This window comes from Mauremys mutica, chromosome 3 (genome assembly GCF_020497125.1).
Source record: "Mauremys mutica isolate MM-2020 ecotype Southern chromosome 3, ASM2049712v1, whole genome shotgun sequence".
NCBI lineage: Eukaryota > Metazoa > Chordata > Testudines > Geoemydidae > Mauremys > Mauremys mutica.
In genome coordinates this window covers 137446378-137463691 of record NC_059074.1, presented here as the reverse complement: position 1 = coordinate 137463691, position 17314 = coordinate 137446378, and the positions used below count along the sequence as shown (strand labels likewise).

At 39.7% G+C, this 17314-nt stretch overlaps 1 protein-coding gene across 6 annotated transcripts in view; it reads right to left on the bottom strand.

Moving 5' to 3' along the window:
• Positions 1-17314, bottom strand: part of FMN2 (formin 2) — a 248375-nt gene that overhangs the window by 36353 nt on the left and 194708 nt on the right. For all 6 annotated transcript variants that reach the window (XM_045011693.1, XM_045011692.1, XM_045011695.1 and 3 more), the window contains one exon: positions 6710-6761. In XM_045011693.1, the coding sequence (XP_044867628.1) occupies positions 6710-6761 (52 nt within the window). The remainder of the gene's footprint in view (positions 1-6709; positions 6762-17314) is intronic.

Sequence of the window (17314 nt, the reverse complement as noted above, 5' to 3'; positions counted from 1 at the left end):
GATGGTACGCCCACATCTTGAATACTGCGTACAGATGTGGTCTCCTCATCTCAAAAAAGATATACTGGCACTAGAAAAAGTTCAGAGAAGGGCAACTAAAATGATTAGGGGTTTGGAACGGGTCCCATATGAGGAGAGATTAAAGAGGCTAGGACTTTTCAGCTTGGAAAAGAGGAGACTAAGGGGGGATATGATAGAGGTATATAAAATCATGAGTGATGTGGAGAAACTAGATAAGGAAAAGTTATTTACTTATTCCCATAATACAAGAACTATGGGTCACCAAATGAAATTAATGGGCAGCTGGTTTAAAACAAATAAAAGGAAGTTCTTCACACAGTGCATAGTCAACTTGTGGAACTCCTTGCCTGAAGAGGTTGTGAAGGCTAGGACTATAACAGCGTTTAAAAGAGAACTGGATAAATTCATGGTGGTTAAGTCCATTAAGGGCTATTAGTCAGGATGGGTAATGAATGGTGTCCCTAGTCTCTGTTTGTCAGAGCAGGGGCGGCTCTAGCCATTTCGCCGCCTCAAGCACGGCGGCATGCCGCGGGGGGGCGCTCTGCCGGTCGCTGGTCCCACGGCTCCGGTGGACCTCCCGCAAGTGTGCCTGCGGATGCTCCACCGAAGCCGCGGGACCAGCGGACCCTCCGCAGGCACGCCTGTTGGAGGTCCACCAGAGCCGCCTGCTGCCCTCCCGGCAACTGGCAGAGCGCCCCCTGCGGCTTGGTGTGCTGGGGCCCGGAGCCGCCCCTGTGTCAGAGGGTAGAGATGGATGGCAGGAGAGAGATCACCTGATCATTACCTGTTATGTTCACTACCTCTGTGGCACCTGGCATTGGCCACTGTCGGTAGACAGGATACTGGGCTAGATGGACCTTTGGTCTGACCTAGTAAGGCCGTTCTTATGTTCTTATCTTGGCATCACTGTAGTGAAACCACTTTCTGAACATGCAATGGTTGTCAAAAAAGCAAACATGCTGGAACTAAGGATTTTAATTTCTGCAATTAGAGTGTTTTTTTGACTAGCTTCCTGATTTTTTAAAAAACACTTCCTTTTCTAAAAGCTTAGTGCCACAGTGCTAATTTTCAGTATGATTCTTACCTCAAAGATATTGACCTTAATTATATTGGTGTCACTATTACTTAGTAGCACCACTGTAATTGCTTCTTGAACTAACTCCTGCATCTCATTTACCTTAGAGCTAAGAACAGACCCTCCTTATGAGCCTTAGAACTAGCTATTCCAAGAAGCAACAATTTTTGATGTCATACAATTGGTACTTCTAAGCCTTGTCCCAGAGTGACATTTGATATATGTTTGTGTTAGCACTTGAAGTCCCCTAATGAAATTAAAAGGCAATACATTTAAAACTGACAACAGGAAATAAAAAAAAAGGAAAAACAAAAACCCAAACCCACAACATAATACTTAAACATTCAAAAAACAGACATGTAAATAGATTAAAATTTTCAAAAATTAGATAAATATTTTATAAATGGACATACATTTTCATAGTTCTGCCTGGGTTCAGGAAGAAACTTTCCTTTATGGGAAATGTTATTCCCTAATTGTCCATTATAGGGAATTTACACGGTCTGACACTTGCCTTTATCAGAGACAAGGCACTGGACTAGAATGATCATTGACCTCATGTGTGGCAGTTCCTATGCTCATACATTACCTTTTTCCCGCCCTTTTCCCACAAAGCATTTCCCTCCTGCTACAACTAATATATAGCTATGATGTGTAAATTCCTACTGTATGTAACTCTCACCAGTAATACGAGACACCAAGTGAGAAGGAGATCTAACAGGGAAGGAACCGACTGTCAATTAATGGAAGGTCACAAGGGTATGGGCGGCAGGGAAAAAAGTAGCAAAAGGGACCCAGAGAAGAAAGAAAAAGAGTCCAGCCGTATTCTCTGACCTTTCAGTTTAATTTTATTTTTTCTGCTCGATCTCTCTCTCTCTCTCCACTCTCAGCCTTGCTAGTGGGAGCTTTCAACACATATTTCAAGCATTAATTCTATTACATTTTAGCTTTGCAGATCACCTTTGAAGGAAATCCAAACCATTGTGTGGCAGGGAGCGGGGTGGGAGCAATGCTTAAGGTTTTAAAGGCTTACTAGTCTTAGGTGCTAAATTTATAGTATTGCTTTTCAACAGTACCATTCTACCATCAGGTTTGTTATTACTCAAGGTGTCATCAACCTGTCAGCACAAGAGCAGGTGCGAAGTATTGGTTCCTACCATATCTAATGCCATCAAAGCTGATGGAAGTTCTCTGCATGCAAGGACTGTCCTGTTAGGCCTACATTATTTCTCAGGGAATTTTGGAGTTAAACATTCCTACATTTCACCTGTTGCTACAGCAAAGACAGCAACATAACAATGCTAAATGCATTAACAAAAAGTTCTGAAAACAAAGAGGTGCCTTAGAGACAGCACTTGGGAAGCACTTTAAAACCTAGCAATCCTTGGAATGTAGAAGTACCTGTACCAAATAATAAAATAAACCAAACCAAAAACATCCTGAAATGGGTAGACAGGTGTTCCCTAACCAATTGTACTCATCCTAAATTCCCCTGCCAATAATTACATTCGTGTGCAGAAACCATTCATTTGTCCTTTTATTATAAATCAAGTATCTGTTATTGCATCATGGAGCAAGTTTCAATTTTGCATAGCAGAACTTATTCTAAATTCTCGTATCAATTTAAATCAATCACAACATAACCCAGCCAGGATGATAATCCAACATTTTGGCCTATCTGGACTTCACTAGGGATCAATAGCAAAATGCATTTGTAAAGCTCTTTTCTACAGCCTTCAGCCCTCTAAGGAGTCCAAAGGAATGTAGCCCTTAAATGAGAATGCCTCCTTGTAATCCTATCACCATCATTTTGCCTGAAATCCTAGTAAACAGTGAAAACATATACATAAAAATATAGTTTATAACACTGTGTAATAATCTAGAAGACTCTAAACATATACTACTCCAAGCAACATGATTTTCAGAGGCTTCTAATAAATTATCTGAAATTGAGTAATTTTCAGCGCAAATTAATTGTTTTTGACAGATGTCAGATTCCCAGTCTGAATCTGTTAGGGTTCACCTACATCTAAGCATTACTAGCTCAGCTAGTAGCTACTGTACTGGGCTTAGAATATGTTTCATAATTTGCCAAATGGACAGCACTAGTAACTGAACACTCTCCAATCTCTGAAGGTGTCCTGAGTCTTAAGTAAAAGCCGGAAGATGAACTTGTACATGGATTCTAAAGTGTTTCTCTACAAGCAGACACTGTGGTGATGGTAGAGGAAGATTCATGCTAAATATTCTAGTGCTATTGATTTTGGGAAACTAGCATACTACTTAAAAAAAAAAAAAAAAGAGAGAGAGATAAGCACTTAATATGAGAACCAGACTTTGAACTAGGCCCAAATGAAACATTGACCAAAACAGCATCATAATGGGTACTAAGGCTGCAGCTGTTCATTCACAGGCACACAGTCCAGGATAGCAAATTGATCTTGCTGCAGCATTATTGTTGCCATTTTTGATGGGTCTGGCTTTAGTACTTAGCTCCTGCTTCTACAAGAACCCGTATAAGAAGATATGAAGGTGGGGCATAGCTCTGACCATGTGCCAGTAACATGATGCTATAGCTCCTGCTCCTACCCTGCAATGAAGTGGTGGGGGTGGGGATGGGGGGTGTGAGAGGAAGGAGGGAAGGAAACTTCTGTATCATAACTATTGTATTTTGGTGACAATGACTGTCTGAGATTGTTGGCCTCTTTTTTCTGTAATAAGTTGTATGATCAAACCTTATCCCTTCTGAATTGCATTAAATGCAGTTTCCTTCCCCCCGTCCCCCAAAATGGCACTAAAATTTCTCTCCCAACTCCCAGAAAATAAAAGCCATGATTAAAAATTTTTCAGCAAGCAAAAATGTTTAGTATCTGAACACAAAGAAAAGGGCAGGGGAGGGGGGGAAGGAGAGGAAATTGTTCTTCATTCTCTGTGAAAACAAGGCCAAATGTTCTAATTTTAGTAGAGTCACTTCATCCATCCATCAATATCTAGTAGAAGTTCAGTATTTCAGCCATACAGCTGTGGGCTGCAGGACAAAATGAGAAGTCTTTAACCTAAATTATCTAAGGATTATTTAAAATGATAACAATGTAAAATATAATTCTTGGCCCTTCTCCTCCCAACACTCTCCCTCTCTTCTCCCCCCTCAAAAAAAATGGTTCCTACTTTAACTTGTGAAGTATTTGACAGGTTCACAAGTATTTAGGAATGAGGGTCTAATTGGAAAGTGCCAGGTTCCTTTTTATTGCACTTTATCAATATTGTTAAGGGAGTGATGTAATTGTTTGGGGTATAGCGAAGACATTCCATGTCACTTCAGTGTTAATACCAGGCTGGAGCCTTCCTTGTCTGCCTGCGTAAGCTAGATAAACACAGACCTGTGTGCTTTCTTCTCATCTCAGGATACTTACTCAAAGAGACCTTGGAACATATGCCTATTGTGTGCTAAACATTTCACTTTTCATTTTATCCATGTGCCAGAAATCCAGTTCTTGGATAAACACTTTACATACTGACACTCTTAAAGTCACTAAACATGATAAATAAAGAGAGAATACATCATTTCAGAACCGCTTAAACATTTTCTCACTTGTGACAAATGAACAGCTATACACTGTATGGAGTCTCTAGAGCAGACATTCCATTTTCTCTGTCTTTATTTTGTGTGGAAGAATAATTTTCCATTTCAGCTCATCTATTGCACAACTCAGCTTCTCTAAAGTACACATTGTTGCACTGAGCCCAACACATTATTCAAATTAGATTTTTCTTTTGCATGTGCTTTTTACCTAGAGTTTCTGTATTTTTATGGTGATGTCAATTTTTAACATTTTATGCTATAGCTAAAAGGAGATTGTTTCTTGCTAGAAGTTAAATAAATACTATCATGGGGTAGATTTTAAGTTGTACATAGGCTGAAGTTAACTACTTCAAAAAGAAAAATCCAAGTACATTAATCACATTAATTTTGCTTCATCTAATCCATCGCTTGTTCTTGTATTACTTACTTCTCTATTCATTCAATGCATTGCTGTTCTACCTATGATTAACAGAATGTAACTAATCTCTTATTTAGCTTTCCTAAGCTCTCCTCCTTTAAAAAAAGTTCAACATCCAACATTTTATTTAGAAGATATTTAAAGAAAACTTTAGCACTGACTATATCCTATTCAAAGGAGATTGACCAAGAAGCGAACTTCAAAATCTTAGCAAGTTTTATTCTAGTGGCTGAATGAGAATCTCAGTAGTGGGAAGGGAAAGAAGGGATACATGTATTTTTTTTAAAGTACACATTGGTGCACTGAGTCCAAAACATTATTCAAATTAGATTTTTTTTTTGCAAGTGGTTTTACTTAGAGTTTCTGTAGTTTAATGGAGTTGTCCATTTTGAACATTCTATGCTATAGTGAAAAGGAGAGTCAGTATTTCTATAACTTCCAGCCAGAAACACAATCATGTAAGTGTATTTTTCCATAGCTAGTGAGTGGACAGAATAAATTCTCTTAATATTAAATCTTGGGGTCTTAACATCATTGTTTTGTATACAACATGAAGGCTGCTAAAAGCCCAGATCATCCTTGCTAGACACATGCATGATGTGCTTATAAGGCATAATTCCTTTCCCCACCAACCTATGTAGGATCTAGATTCTGCAGAGAGAGGACTAGTGAGCAGGAGTAGACAAGGCCAGAGGAAGGACCATGGGGATAGGCATTCTGTTCTCTTTCCCACTGTCCCTATAGACATTAGGTGTAGCCATAGCCATGGCCACAGACACATATCATTAGAACAGTTCCAATGAAGCTGGGCTGGCAAGGAAGTGAGGAGGAAGCAGGGAAGAGGAACCAATCAGAAACCAAAGGCAGTGCTGAGGCACAGGTTCCCTGGACGGAATCCTTGGGGATTTGCTAGGCTCGGAAGTGAACTTTGAAGCCTGACAGCCCTGACAGAACAATACAGTAGGAGTGCTCAAAAATTTCCCTTGCTTACCCAGAGGTTGGGTTTTACTATGGGATTTGGGTTACAGCTTTTAAAGATCCTGAGCCTGCAGTTTAGCAATTATAAACCTCTAAATGATTTTAAGAATGTCTTACATATAATTTACCATGGCTTCAGATGAGCTAAAGTAACATCTTTTTTGTTCCATTTTCACATCATGAGCCCCACTCACAAAAGTATTTATGGTGCACTACTTAGCAATCCTATATTCTCCCAGTTGAATTGAGAGAGACGAGAGCAAATCAAAGATGACTATATTATGGGGTTTTCTATTCACTGGGTATAACTTTGGCACTATGATGATAATTAAATACAATTCTATGGAAAGAGAGTAAGGTTTAACACCAAGAGAACAACACACAAGTCCTTGCACTTAACTTTTTTTTTTGTTTTTTTAAACATAAAGATGGGCATATTTCCAGTTATAATAGTCTTCTGTGCATGCTTGGGTTGTTTTGATTTTCTATTCTAAAGTTCAAAACAAAGCTGACAAATAAATATCACTTGTATTTTTTGAATGCATTTCTTTTGCTATCCAGAAAATTCTGTTAGTGTTGGCTTGAAAAACACATCTTTCAAAGGAAAAAGTTTTATTGCGTTAGTTCATCTCACCTTTTATGTGCTTCTGCCAGTGACTTCTCTTCATTTTCTTGGTCGATTTTAGCTGCACAACAGACACGAAATGGATTAGTGACAAGAATACTTCACAAATTTCTTTAGTGATAAATGCTTTTTGTTGAAAATGTCCTGTAAAGTATTTATCTTTTAATTTATAAGAATGCCCATGTCAGGTTTTATTGACATGTATATCAACTCTAAATCACCCATGAATTTTAGAACACAGCCACATTTTAAAAGAATAAGCTCAAAAGGAGCTTTATGGGGCGGGGGAAACCTCCCAATTTAACATAAATAAATGGGACCCCATCATGGAAAAGGCTTAAATAAGTAGGCCTTAAAGAAAGAGACTTTGGAATGCCCCCTGAAAATCAACACACTTGGGCTCTTATGGACCAAGAGGGAAATAATATTCCAGGAAGAAGTACTGAAATACCCTCCAACCAGGCCCCTCTAATATTTACATTTGATGACTGTGAGTAAAAGCCCCATAGCTGACTAACTGTTGGAATATAGCCTTAGGAAAGAAGCATCTCTAGGAAAGCCAGGATCCAAACCAGTAATGGACATGAGTGGATGTACAAAACCCACAATTAGTGCATTGCTAATGAGAGTCTCATTCCCGCAGGCAGAGACAGCTATCGTTTTGCCAACAATGGTGCTCACAAAGAGAATTCAAAACACTGAGCTGTATTTGCTATAAATTTGTGGAAACTCCATTTTCCAATTTAAATTTTCTTTTGCTTTTCATTTTATTCCAATTTATCTTATTTATGCAGGAGTATTGATACACAAGGCACACAAAACCACAACACATTTCAACTCAGAGATTTTACTAGTCTGAAGAACTGCAGAATGACTGCTATGTGCATGTGTAAGCTCAGATAAAATTTACTCCTATGCATAAGGCTAACAAAAAAGCATGCACAATTTATTTTAACAGGTATTGTAACAGATTCCTTCAACCTGGAATCTGATTCCCCTCTTTGGTCCCTCAAAGCAAAAGTATGCTGACTTGCAGAGTAATTTCCAAGGCCTACTTTGAGGGTGTAAGTGGGTCTTAAGTGGCGTGGAGGCTCTGTGTTATTATAGAATCATAGGACTGGAAGGGACCTCGAGAGGTCATTTAGTCCAGTCCCCTGCACTCATGGCAGGACAAGTATTATCTAGACCATCCCTGACAGGTGTTTGTCTAACCTGCTCTTAAAAACCTCCAATGATGGAGATGCCACAACTTCTCTAGGCAATTTATTCCAGTGCTTAGTTTTTCCCAATGTCCAACTTAAACCTCCCCTGCTGTAATTTAAGCCCATTGCTTGTTGTCCAATTGTTCTCCCTCCTCCTTGTAATGACTTTTTATGTACTTGAAAACTGTTATCGTGTACCCCCTTCAGTCTTCTCTTCATCTAGGTTTAACTTCTATACAGGATTGTAACATATGGCAAAAATCTAAAAAGATTCTTACTTTTCATTCAGTTTACCACTTCACTGTCTCAATATTGCCCCCACATTATAGGTATATCACCTTTTGAAATACTAACTTCTACATTTAAAAAAGGATGCTACTGCATTCTGAAACCACTAGCAGTTGCAACAGTGGCCAGCAACGATCAGAGCGAAAAGTGAATTTCAACCTGGTAGTAAATAATCGCCAATGATGATTCCTTCATCCTCAAAGTACTTTACAGAGGTGGGCTAGCACTACTGTGCCTATTTTACAGAGGGGGAGACTGCAGCAAGAGAGATGCAAAGTGATTTGCCCCTGGTCACACAGCCAGTTAGAACCAAGATGTGAATCCATGCTCACTCCAGTATCAACTCACTCAACTATATGCTTAGCAGCATAAAGATCACGGCGCTGACCCTGAAGCCCTTGCTATAGGTGTAGTGCTTACTACCATGAGTTGACATCAATGGGATTACATGTGGTAACATGCATTATTTCGAGCAATAGTTATCTGAAAGTTCAGGCCCTATTTCAATGTTTAAAAAACAAACTACAGCAAACTTGAAGAGCGCATGAAGCTTGCCTGATTATGGGTTTCATTACTAGCTTGAAACTCAGCCCAGATTCTTATAAAGGTTTGTGTAGCTTCACAATGCTTTCGAGAGAACCTGGGCCCAGTGTTGATTAAACCTGGGTTGACTTACGGGTTTACATGAGAGCCTTGCATAGCTTTGGATGTGAAACCAGGTGAAACTTGGCAGTTTAAACTGAGCTTCATTATAATAAAAAATATATATATTTTAACTTCAGTCCTGTAACTCAAAGTGACACTCATTGTGAAACAATGTGGATGAAGACTGAACAAAATGGTTGAAAAGCTCCCTGTGATGCAAACGCACCAATCTCTCACTTTCGGTTCACAAAGTATCCCTATATAGAGCTGCTAAAAATAAAAATAATTTATTACTGAAACATTTAACTTGGGCTCCTCTAATCCACTTAAAATCCACTGCAGAAAACTTAGATTGGTTAATGTTTGACAAGCTGAGGTCAGTGGTTTTTAAATGCCTGTACAGTATCTGAAAGTCATAACTAAACAACATTCCCCACTATTTCCAAGATTACTTGGTTCTGACAAGATTGTTCAAGCTGGCGGCAGAGTTTTTTCCCTTCTTTGCCCATTAGATGGTTTATACAAGCTTACAGGTCAATTGTTTACTATATAAAAATGAGGAAAATGTTCTGCAATTTACCGTTTGAAAGTGCTCAAGCATGAACAATATTACACCATAAAAATGTGCTCCAGGCTGAACAAGGCATGACTAAAAACATCTCCATGCTGGAGCACTTTAAAAAAAAATGACAAGAAAAGTAGTTATCCTGATCATCCAAACAGAGGAAGGGGGGAAAAAAGGAAATAGCTTTTTACAGAGATTTGTGCTTGTTAATATTTCATTTAGAAAAAGGACTACTATACATAGAACAGAACTTTGAGAAGTCCCTCAATGACACAAGGGCATAATCTGCATTTTTGTTAAAAGTTTTAAATATATACATACATGATAGTCAGAGCTACACAGATAGATTCTCTCCTGTGTTTGCCACAGGAGGAAGGCAAAGAGTTTCTGGAGGTGGGCGTGAGGGTGAGAGTCTCTTCCTTAAGGCTGGCCCATGCTACCCCAACCTCAGCCTCCATCCTAATGATACTTAAAGCAGGTGCTGGAGGCAGTGGCGTAGCCAGGTTCTAAGTGTAGGGGGAGCAAACATAAAACAGGCGCCCTCCCCTTGGCTCCTCCTCTGGCCACACCCCCCTGGCTCCTCCTATTTCCCTCCCAGATTAACCCCAGGGCTGGCTCAGGACTTCTGCGGGCTTCCCAGGGGTGCAGATACCCTCGTCCCGGGAGAGTCTCTCCTGCCCAGCGCGCTCTGCAGGTGTCTCCTACCCGTGGGGTCCCGGCCCTCCCGCCCCAGGCTCCAGGCTCCTGCACTGCGCCAGGCCCCCCCCGTCCAGACAGCGCGGCCTGCACCCCGCCCTGCGGGCCCGGCCCCGGGAAGCCCCTCACCCGGACCCCTCAGTGCAAGGCACCGGACCCCCACCGCTCACCTTCTGTCCTACGCCGCCGCCTGTCCCCGGCCTGCTCCCAGCGCTCGGTGCACTCCACATGGGGCTCGCCAGCCAGGCGGCCTTAATGGCGCAGAGGCCCTTTTGCCTCCCCCTGCCTCCTCCCGCCTGCCACATTAGCAAGGGGTGGGGAGCACTTGTCCGCCGAGCCCTGAGCCACTGCAGGAGGTGGCTACGGCGATGTTGGGGCCGCGCTGAGCATGGGGCGCGATGGCCAAGGAGCCGGCCCCCTCGCTCCTCCTGGCGCACCTGCCGCCCCCCCGCATGGCTCCTCCGGCCATGCTGCCGCCAGTGCCGGCCCAGCAGGTGCCGCTTTTTGAAAATGTGCTGAGGGGAAGCGGTTGCTTCCCATGCACCCCGCTAGCTATGCTACTGGCTGGAGGCCATAACTCACTTGAGAATCTGGCCCACAGTCTACCTCACCTCTAGAAAGTTAGGAGGGTAAGTGTTTTAAACTGTTAAAGAATAACACAAAAAAGATTCTGCAGTAATGAAGTAATGAATCCTGAATGTGCATCAACCCCCGAAATTACCTACAGAAAATCTATTTGAAATTAACAGAAAATGAGGGTTTACCAGGTACTGTATGTGAAAATGTGCTGAGATAAGCATAGTTACAAGACAGACTTACTATTTAGTTCAAATTCAGAAAATACTCTGAGCAGGCCTTGTGGTATTAAGATGAGGTCTATTCTAATGGCATTCAAACATCCATCTTAAATTTTTTGTTCCACCACAACTTTCTGTTGCTGTTCTGTGTTATGATCTTGACCTAGTGATTATGGTCTGTAGTCACCGTCTGAATCCAAAACCTTTTAGCAGCTTAAGCTATTTCTGCTGAACCAGTTCCAAAGGACTGTGAGCAAGCAGAGGCACAAAACTGCGATCCCGTCTGATCTCCCACTCTCACTTAAGGGAATATCACATCTTCTCAGGTAATTGAATACAGGAATGCATTTGAGTAATCTCAGATGGAAGGCAACAAGAACCCTTTCGTCTACTTGTCAATGCTCTATATCTTTTTGCTTTTTCTTCTTTTTTTTATTTAAAGTGTTAACTACTATTTATTTATAATCAGCTATGCATGTTCTTTCCAGTCATTGCCATGTGTAGCGAGTTTTTTTTAAACAGATACAGTTCCTTTACACTAAGTCACTACACCACAATAGTTTTCAATACATCTATTTACACTTAATTGAGATCCAAATAGATTTGCATAATGTATAAATGTTCTACACTATATTCATGATAAGACCACATTGCTATAGAAGGATGCACCCTTAAGGATTCCCATGTCTGGATTTCTCTTGACAACTAAATTAATAGAAAGATTTTGGCAGAAAGTATAAAAAAAATAGACATTTTCTATTCATGAAATTCCAATCGAGCCTTTTAAATACTTCACACTTCAGTCTTCATATAGTCTTCAAGTTAGGGCTGTCTAACATTGAAAAGAAATTAATCTCACAATTGATCATGATTAATGAAATAGTCGTGATTAATTGCACTGTTAAACAATACCATTTATTTAAATATTTTTTGAATATTTGGATGTATAAAACAGGTATTCACATGGCACTGTTGCCATCATCATCGGCGATCCCTTTGATAGAAGGTTGGAAAGATGTTATTTCCCATTGTAGAATCCTGTGCGTGATGTCTTCTAATGTGGGGAAGCTGATACGCCTACAGCAACCACACGATCAGGACAAGCTGGAAGTCTGGGGCCCAGTGGCAGGAAAAGTCTTCTTCCGCCTGATCCACCGTTGAGGACTTGAGGGATTGGATCGTGGTTTGTCTGGGATCTCCTCTCAGACCTGTTTGCCTTGGGAGATCCTACCAGCAGCATAAAGCTCCCGACAACATAGTTCTGAAGATCATTGGAACATGCAAGCCTCTTCACCACAACAAGGTAATGGTCCCCAAAGAGCAACACTGTTGTAGCCAGTGTAGCAAGGTATTTATGTACCAGATATGCTAAACCTTCATATGTCCCTTCATGCTTTGACTACCATTCCAGAGGACATGCTTCCATACTGATCACGGGTTCTGCTCGATAATGACCCAAACCAGTGCAGACAGAGGCACATTTATTTTCACCATCTGAGTCAGATGCCACCAGCAGAAGGTTGATTTTCTTTTTTGGTGGTTCAGGTTCTCTAGTTTCTGCTTTGGAATGTTGCTCTTCTGAAAGCATGCTTCACACCTCATCCTGCTCAGATTTTGGAAGGCACTTCAGATTCTTAAACCTTGGGTTGAAGGCTGTATCTATCTTTAGAAATCTCACATTAGTACCTTCTTTGAGTTTTGTCAAATCTGCAGTAAAAGCATTCTTAAATTGAACAACATATGCTGGGTCATCATCCAAGACTCCCATAACACAAAATACGTGGAGAATGCAGGAGACTTACAATTCTCCCCCAAGGAGTTCAGTCACAAATTTTATTTACACATTATATTTTAACAAGCGTCATCAGCATGGAAGCATGTCCTCTGGAATGGTGGCCGAAGCATGAAGGGGCATACAAATGTTTAGCATATCTAATACGTAAATACCTTGTAATGCCAGCTACAACAGTGCCATGTGAATTCCCGTTCTCACTTTCAGGTAACATTGTCAATAAGAAGCAGGCAGCATTAGCTTCTGTAAACATAAACAAACTTGTTTGTCTTTGTGATTGGCTGAACAAGAAGTAGGACTGAGTAAACTTGTAGGTTCTAAGGTTTTACATTTTTTGTTTTTGAGTGCAGTTCTGTAAAAAAATAATTCTACATTTGTAAATTGCGATAAAGAGACTGCACTACTGTACTTGTATGAGATTAATTGGAAAAAAATACTTTTTTTGTTTGTCTTTTTTACAGTGCACATATTTGTAATACAAAATAATATAAAGTGAGCACTGTGCACTTTGTATTCTGTGTTGTAATTGAAATCAATATATTTGGAAACGTACAAAAACTTACTACAACAGGTGGCCATAGATACTCTGTTGGAATCAAATCTGCAGTTTCCACCCTACAGACCACAATGACTAAGATTCAGAGTGCCCTACAAGCTCTATCCAGACAGATGGATGAAGCAGAACACAGAATTTCTGAAGTGGACCATGCTTTCAAAGAGAACAAATTACAGATTATCAAGAACTGTAACACACCTCTACCCCGATATAACGCGACCTGATATAACACGAATTTGGATATAACGTGGTAAAGCAGCGCTCCGGGGGGGCGGGGCTGCACGTTCCAGCGGATCAAAGCAAGTTCGATATAATGCGGTTTCACCTATAACATGGTAAGTTTTTTTGGCTCTCAAGGACAGTGTTATATCAGGGTAGAGGTGTATCATCAAGACTGTTAAGACCAAGTTAACTGATCTAGAAATCTGCTTGCAACAGTATAACATGAGGATTGCAGGTGTCCCTGAGGGAGTAGAGAATGGTAAACCTTCTGAATTTGTCCCTAAACAGGCAACTAAGCTCTTGGATCTGTCAGTAGATTTTTGTTTTGATAACGATCATGAACATCAGGCCCTTGCCCTCAAGCCAACTCCATGAGGTAGGCCTAGTGGGTTGATTGTGAAATTGCTGAAGTTTACTCCTAGGGAGCTTATTTTGCAGAAATCTAGAATCCAGCAATTAAAATACAGTTCTTTCATGATTATGCCCATGAGGGCAGCTGTTAACCAAGAAAAACATCTGGCCAGGAAGATGAACTTGAAGTTTTGTATTAAATGCCCAGCAACATTTGATAATATGAATAGCGAGAAGTATCATTCAGTTCATGTCAGGAGGAGGAAAAAATACCTCAAAAGTCTGCAAACTTCTCCCTTGCAAGAGAAAATATTTGCGGAATGATTCAATCATATGGAATTTTTGTGTTGCTCTCTGAGATCTGATATGGCTGCTCTGAACAAGTTAATGAGCACTAGTTGATAATGATACGTTAGTTCCCTTTCTTTTCTCTCTCTCTTTCATTGGGGTTAAAAGATTAAAGGATTATTATAAATTTACTTCCACATGCCTTAACTCATAGGAAAGGTAAAGTAAAATCTATCATTTGATTAGTACTTTTATATATAATAAATAAATAATTGCTTTATTAGATTGTGCTTCCTTATGGACTAATGTATGATGGTAATAGGTGATTATTAATACATTTGGGCTCCTCTCAAGAGATTAAATTAATTGGAGGAAATCAGAACTTTTAGGCATTAACAAATATGCCCACAAAGGCCTTTCCTCAAATTGGGACTTTCAATGGTAATACTCTTATATGAAACATGTAGGAATACTGATTCCCAAAAATATTCAGGAGATTGCTAAGATAAATACTGAACCTATTATTGCCCAAGTGTCTAATGATTTGGGGAAATGGAGTTAGTTAACCTCAATTTGTAGGGTAAAATTAATATACTGAAAATGAATATCCTTCCCAGAATTTTATATGCCGTGAGGAGGTATCCCTATTTCTATTCCTCAAACTTATTATAGAAAATTGAATAATATTTTCAGAATGTTCCTTTTGGGCACAGGTAAGAAGCCTAGACTGGCTTAGAGGGAGCTGTAACTTGTTCAATCTCTGGGAGGATTTCTTTTGTTTTCCCAACTTGGAAAATTTTCACATCTCCTTTTTGCTGAGCCAGGCATCTTTGTGACTACTAGATTTGACCACACACCTTGGATTCAGATTGAATGAGAATTAGTATACCCTCTCCCTCTTTCAGGCATTATAGGATCAAATTATTATAGATTTGATGGTTCCAGAGCTCCACAATAATGTCTGTGAGGAAAGTATCTAGAAAATTCTGCTTCCATCCATTTTTGATGTAGAGGCAAACCTATAGAACAATCCTATCCTTAAAATTAGAGGAAAAACTTGAGGTGGAGCGATTGTGGGAACAGAGCAGTTATGACTGCGTCACAGCTAATTGACAATGATACATTTAAATCATTTGTAGATCTTCAGCAACAATTTGTTTTGCTCTTCTCTGGAGCATGGGAATATCTCCATATTTTTGTATGTATTTGGTCCAGATGCATTAGGAGCTCCAGAACCTCCAGAGCTTTTCTTATGGTTAACCTCACAGCTAATGAACCACTGGATTCCAAACAAAGGGAATGCCTGAAAAATTCAAGGCAATTTGGGCTGACTTTTTAGAGATCTATGATTAACGTAAACCTTGAAGATAATATGTTGCTTCCACTCCCATCCCTTTATCCTAATCCTTTTTATGTACTTTGTGTATTATGATGAATCTGGGATTTTGGTATATTGGTTATATTTGGAAAAAATAATGAAAAATTATAAATAAGTACAAAGAGAATGGTGCAAGACCATTTCTAAATAACAAAAGGAACAAAAGAAAAATTATACAACATGGAATAAAAAGTGAACATTAAATGAACAGCTGAATACAGAAAAGGCAGTGACAACTGTGTACTATATTGAATACTCTTAATTTCATATTTCTCTTATTATTCCTGCCGCGGTTTCATTTTTGATCAATATAAAGTATGTGATGGTAATAAAAAAACAAAAACCTGTAACCGTATACCGCCAACAACTGACTGCACAAAAGGACACTCCCCAGTGACTATCACAATAAGGTGCAAAGCCCAGCAATAGTCCTACCCAATAACCAAAGCTATCCTTTAAGACATAACCCCCTTCTTCAATCCACCTCAGGCAAAAGCCTGCATAAATAGATGGTCTTTTCATCACATTCTGAAGGATAGCCTCTAGCTCTGTCATCTGAACGGAGTGGATTCCAGTGTCAAAAGCCTACCAATACAAATGTTAGGCCTTCATCCTAAAACGTATATACTCAGGGACTATTATTGGGGAGGTGGTAGTCATGTGACATATTGTTCTAAACCTGAAGCTGTCACCATCTCACCTGCCCTCTGCCCACTATCCCATTCACTGCCACTAGTTTTAACATCATAAGTCTCAGAGCAGCTTCAAAAAGGCTAGTGGCCTCACCTATGTGAGAGCTCTTTTCTGCTAGGCACTGTACAAGCATGTAGTAAAAGACACTTACTAAGACAAACCATACATTCTTAGGTATAGAGATGGAACTGTAAGTAGTTTACATTGGTTTTAATTCCTCTTTCCAAGACCTACTGGAAGAACTGATGTTAACTTAAAGAAACCTGACTCTTTTCTGTAGAAGGGTGACAGATGGGGACACACACACTTTGTTTTCTTTCTTTTTTTTTTTTTAAATACAATCTCAAAGATTTCTGAAATAGCTTTCCATTAATATAGGCAAGAAAAACAGAATATCTGATGGTGCAGAGTGGCATAGAAAGGGTTCATTTGCTCACCTTTTGATGACCTGTATAAACTCTCTTGTCACTTATTTTTTGTCACTTATGAGTATTGAGATTTTTCAAACACATGCCCATAAAACCTTTTTTTTTTTTACCTGACCACACCATGCAGAGAATACCTACACAGTATGCATAGATTACATTTATGCCACTAAGGATGCCTGAGTTCCTGTGCCGTGGCTGCAGAGAACTGAAGCCACCATTGCAATGCATTGGCTTTCTCATGGGTTCTGAAACAAGGCAAATTCATTTAAACAGTGTTAGTGATACACGTGAAACTGAACGTGCAACAAGATGACTATGTAGTAATGCAAACCAACTGAGGTGTAGACATGTGAGGTAAAAGACAAGTTGATGCAATACAGATGTACTTGTTAGTATTACCACATCTAAATGTCTGAGATATAAAACAAATGATGACTTTTATCATCTAAAGCAGACAGAACATTAATAGAAAACTGTAAAATAATTAATGAAATTCACATTCTCCTCTCCTCTCCTCCCCACAGTGTTAAGCATTCTATTTTCTTATGCTACTTATTCTGTGTTGCCTGTTCTTCACATTCCTCTCCACTGAAAATTTCAAAAATGGAAAGTTTGCGGGTTTTAGGTTTTATTTTTTTTCTTTCAATAAAGAGCATATTGGAAACAGTCCTGTCTCAGTAGCTTTACTTATACTAACAGTTCCCTAACTCTGC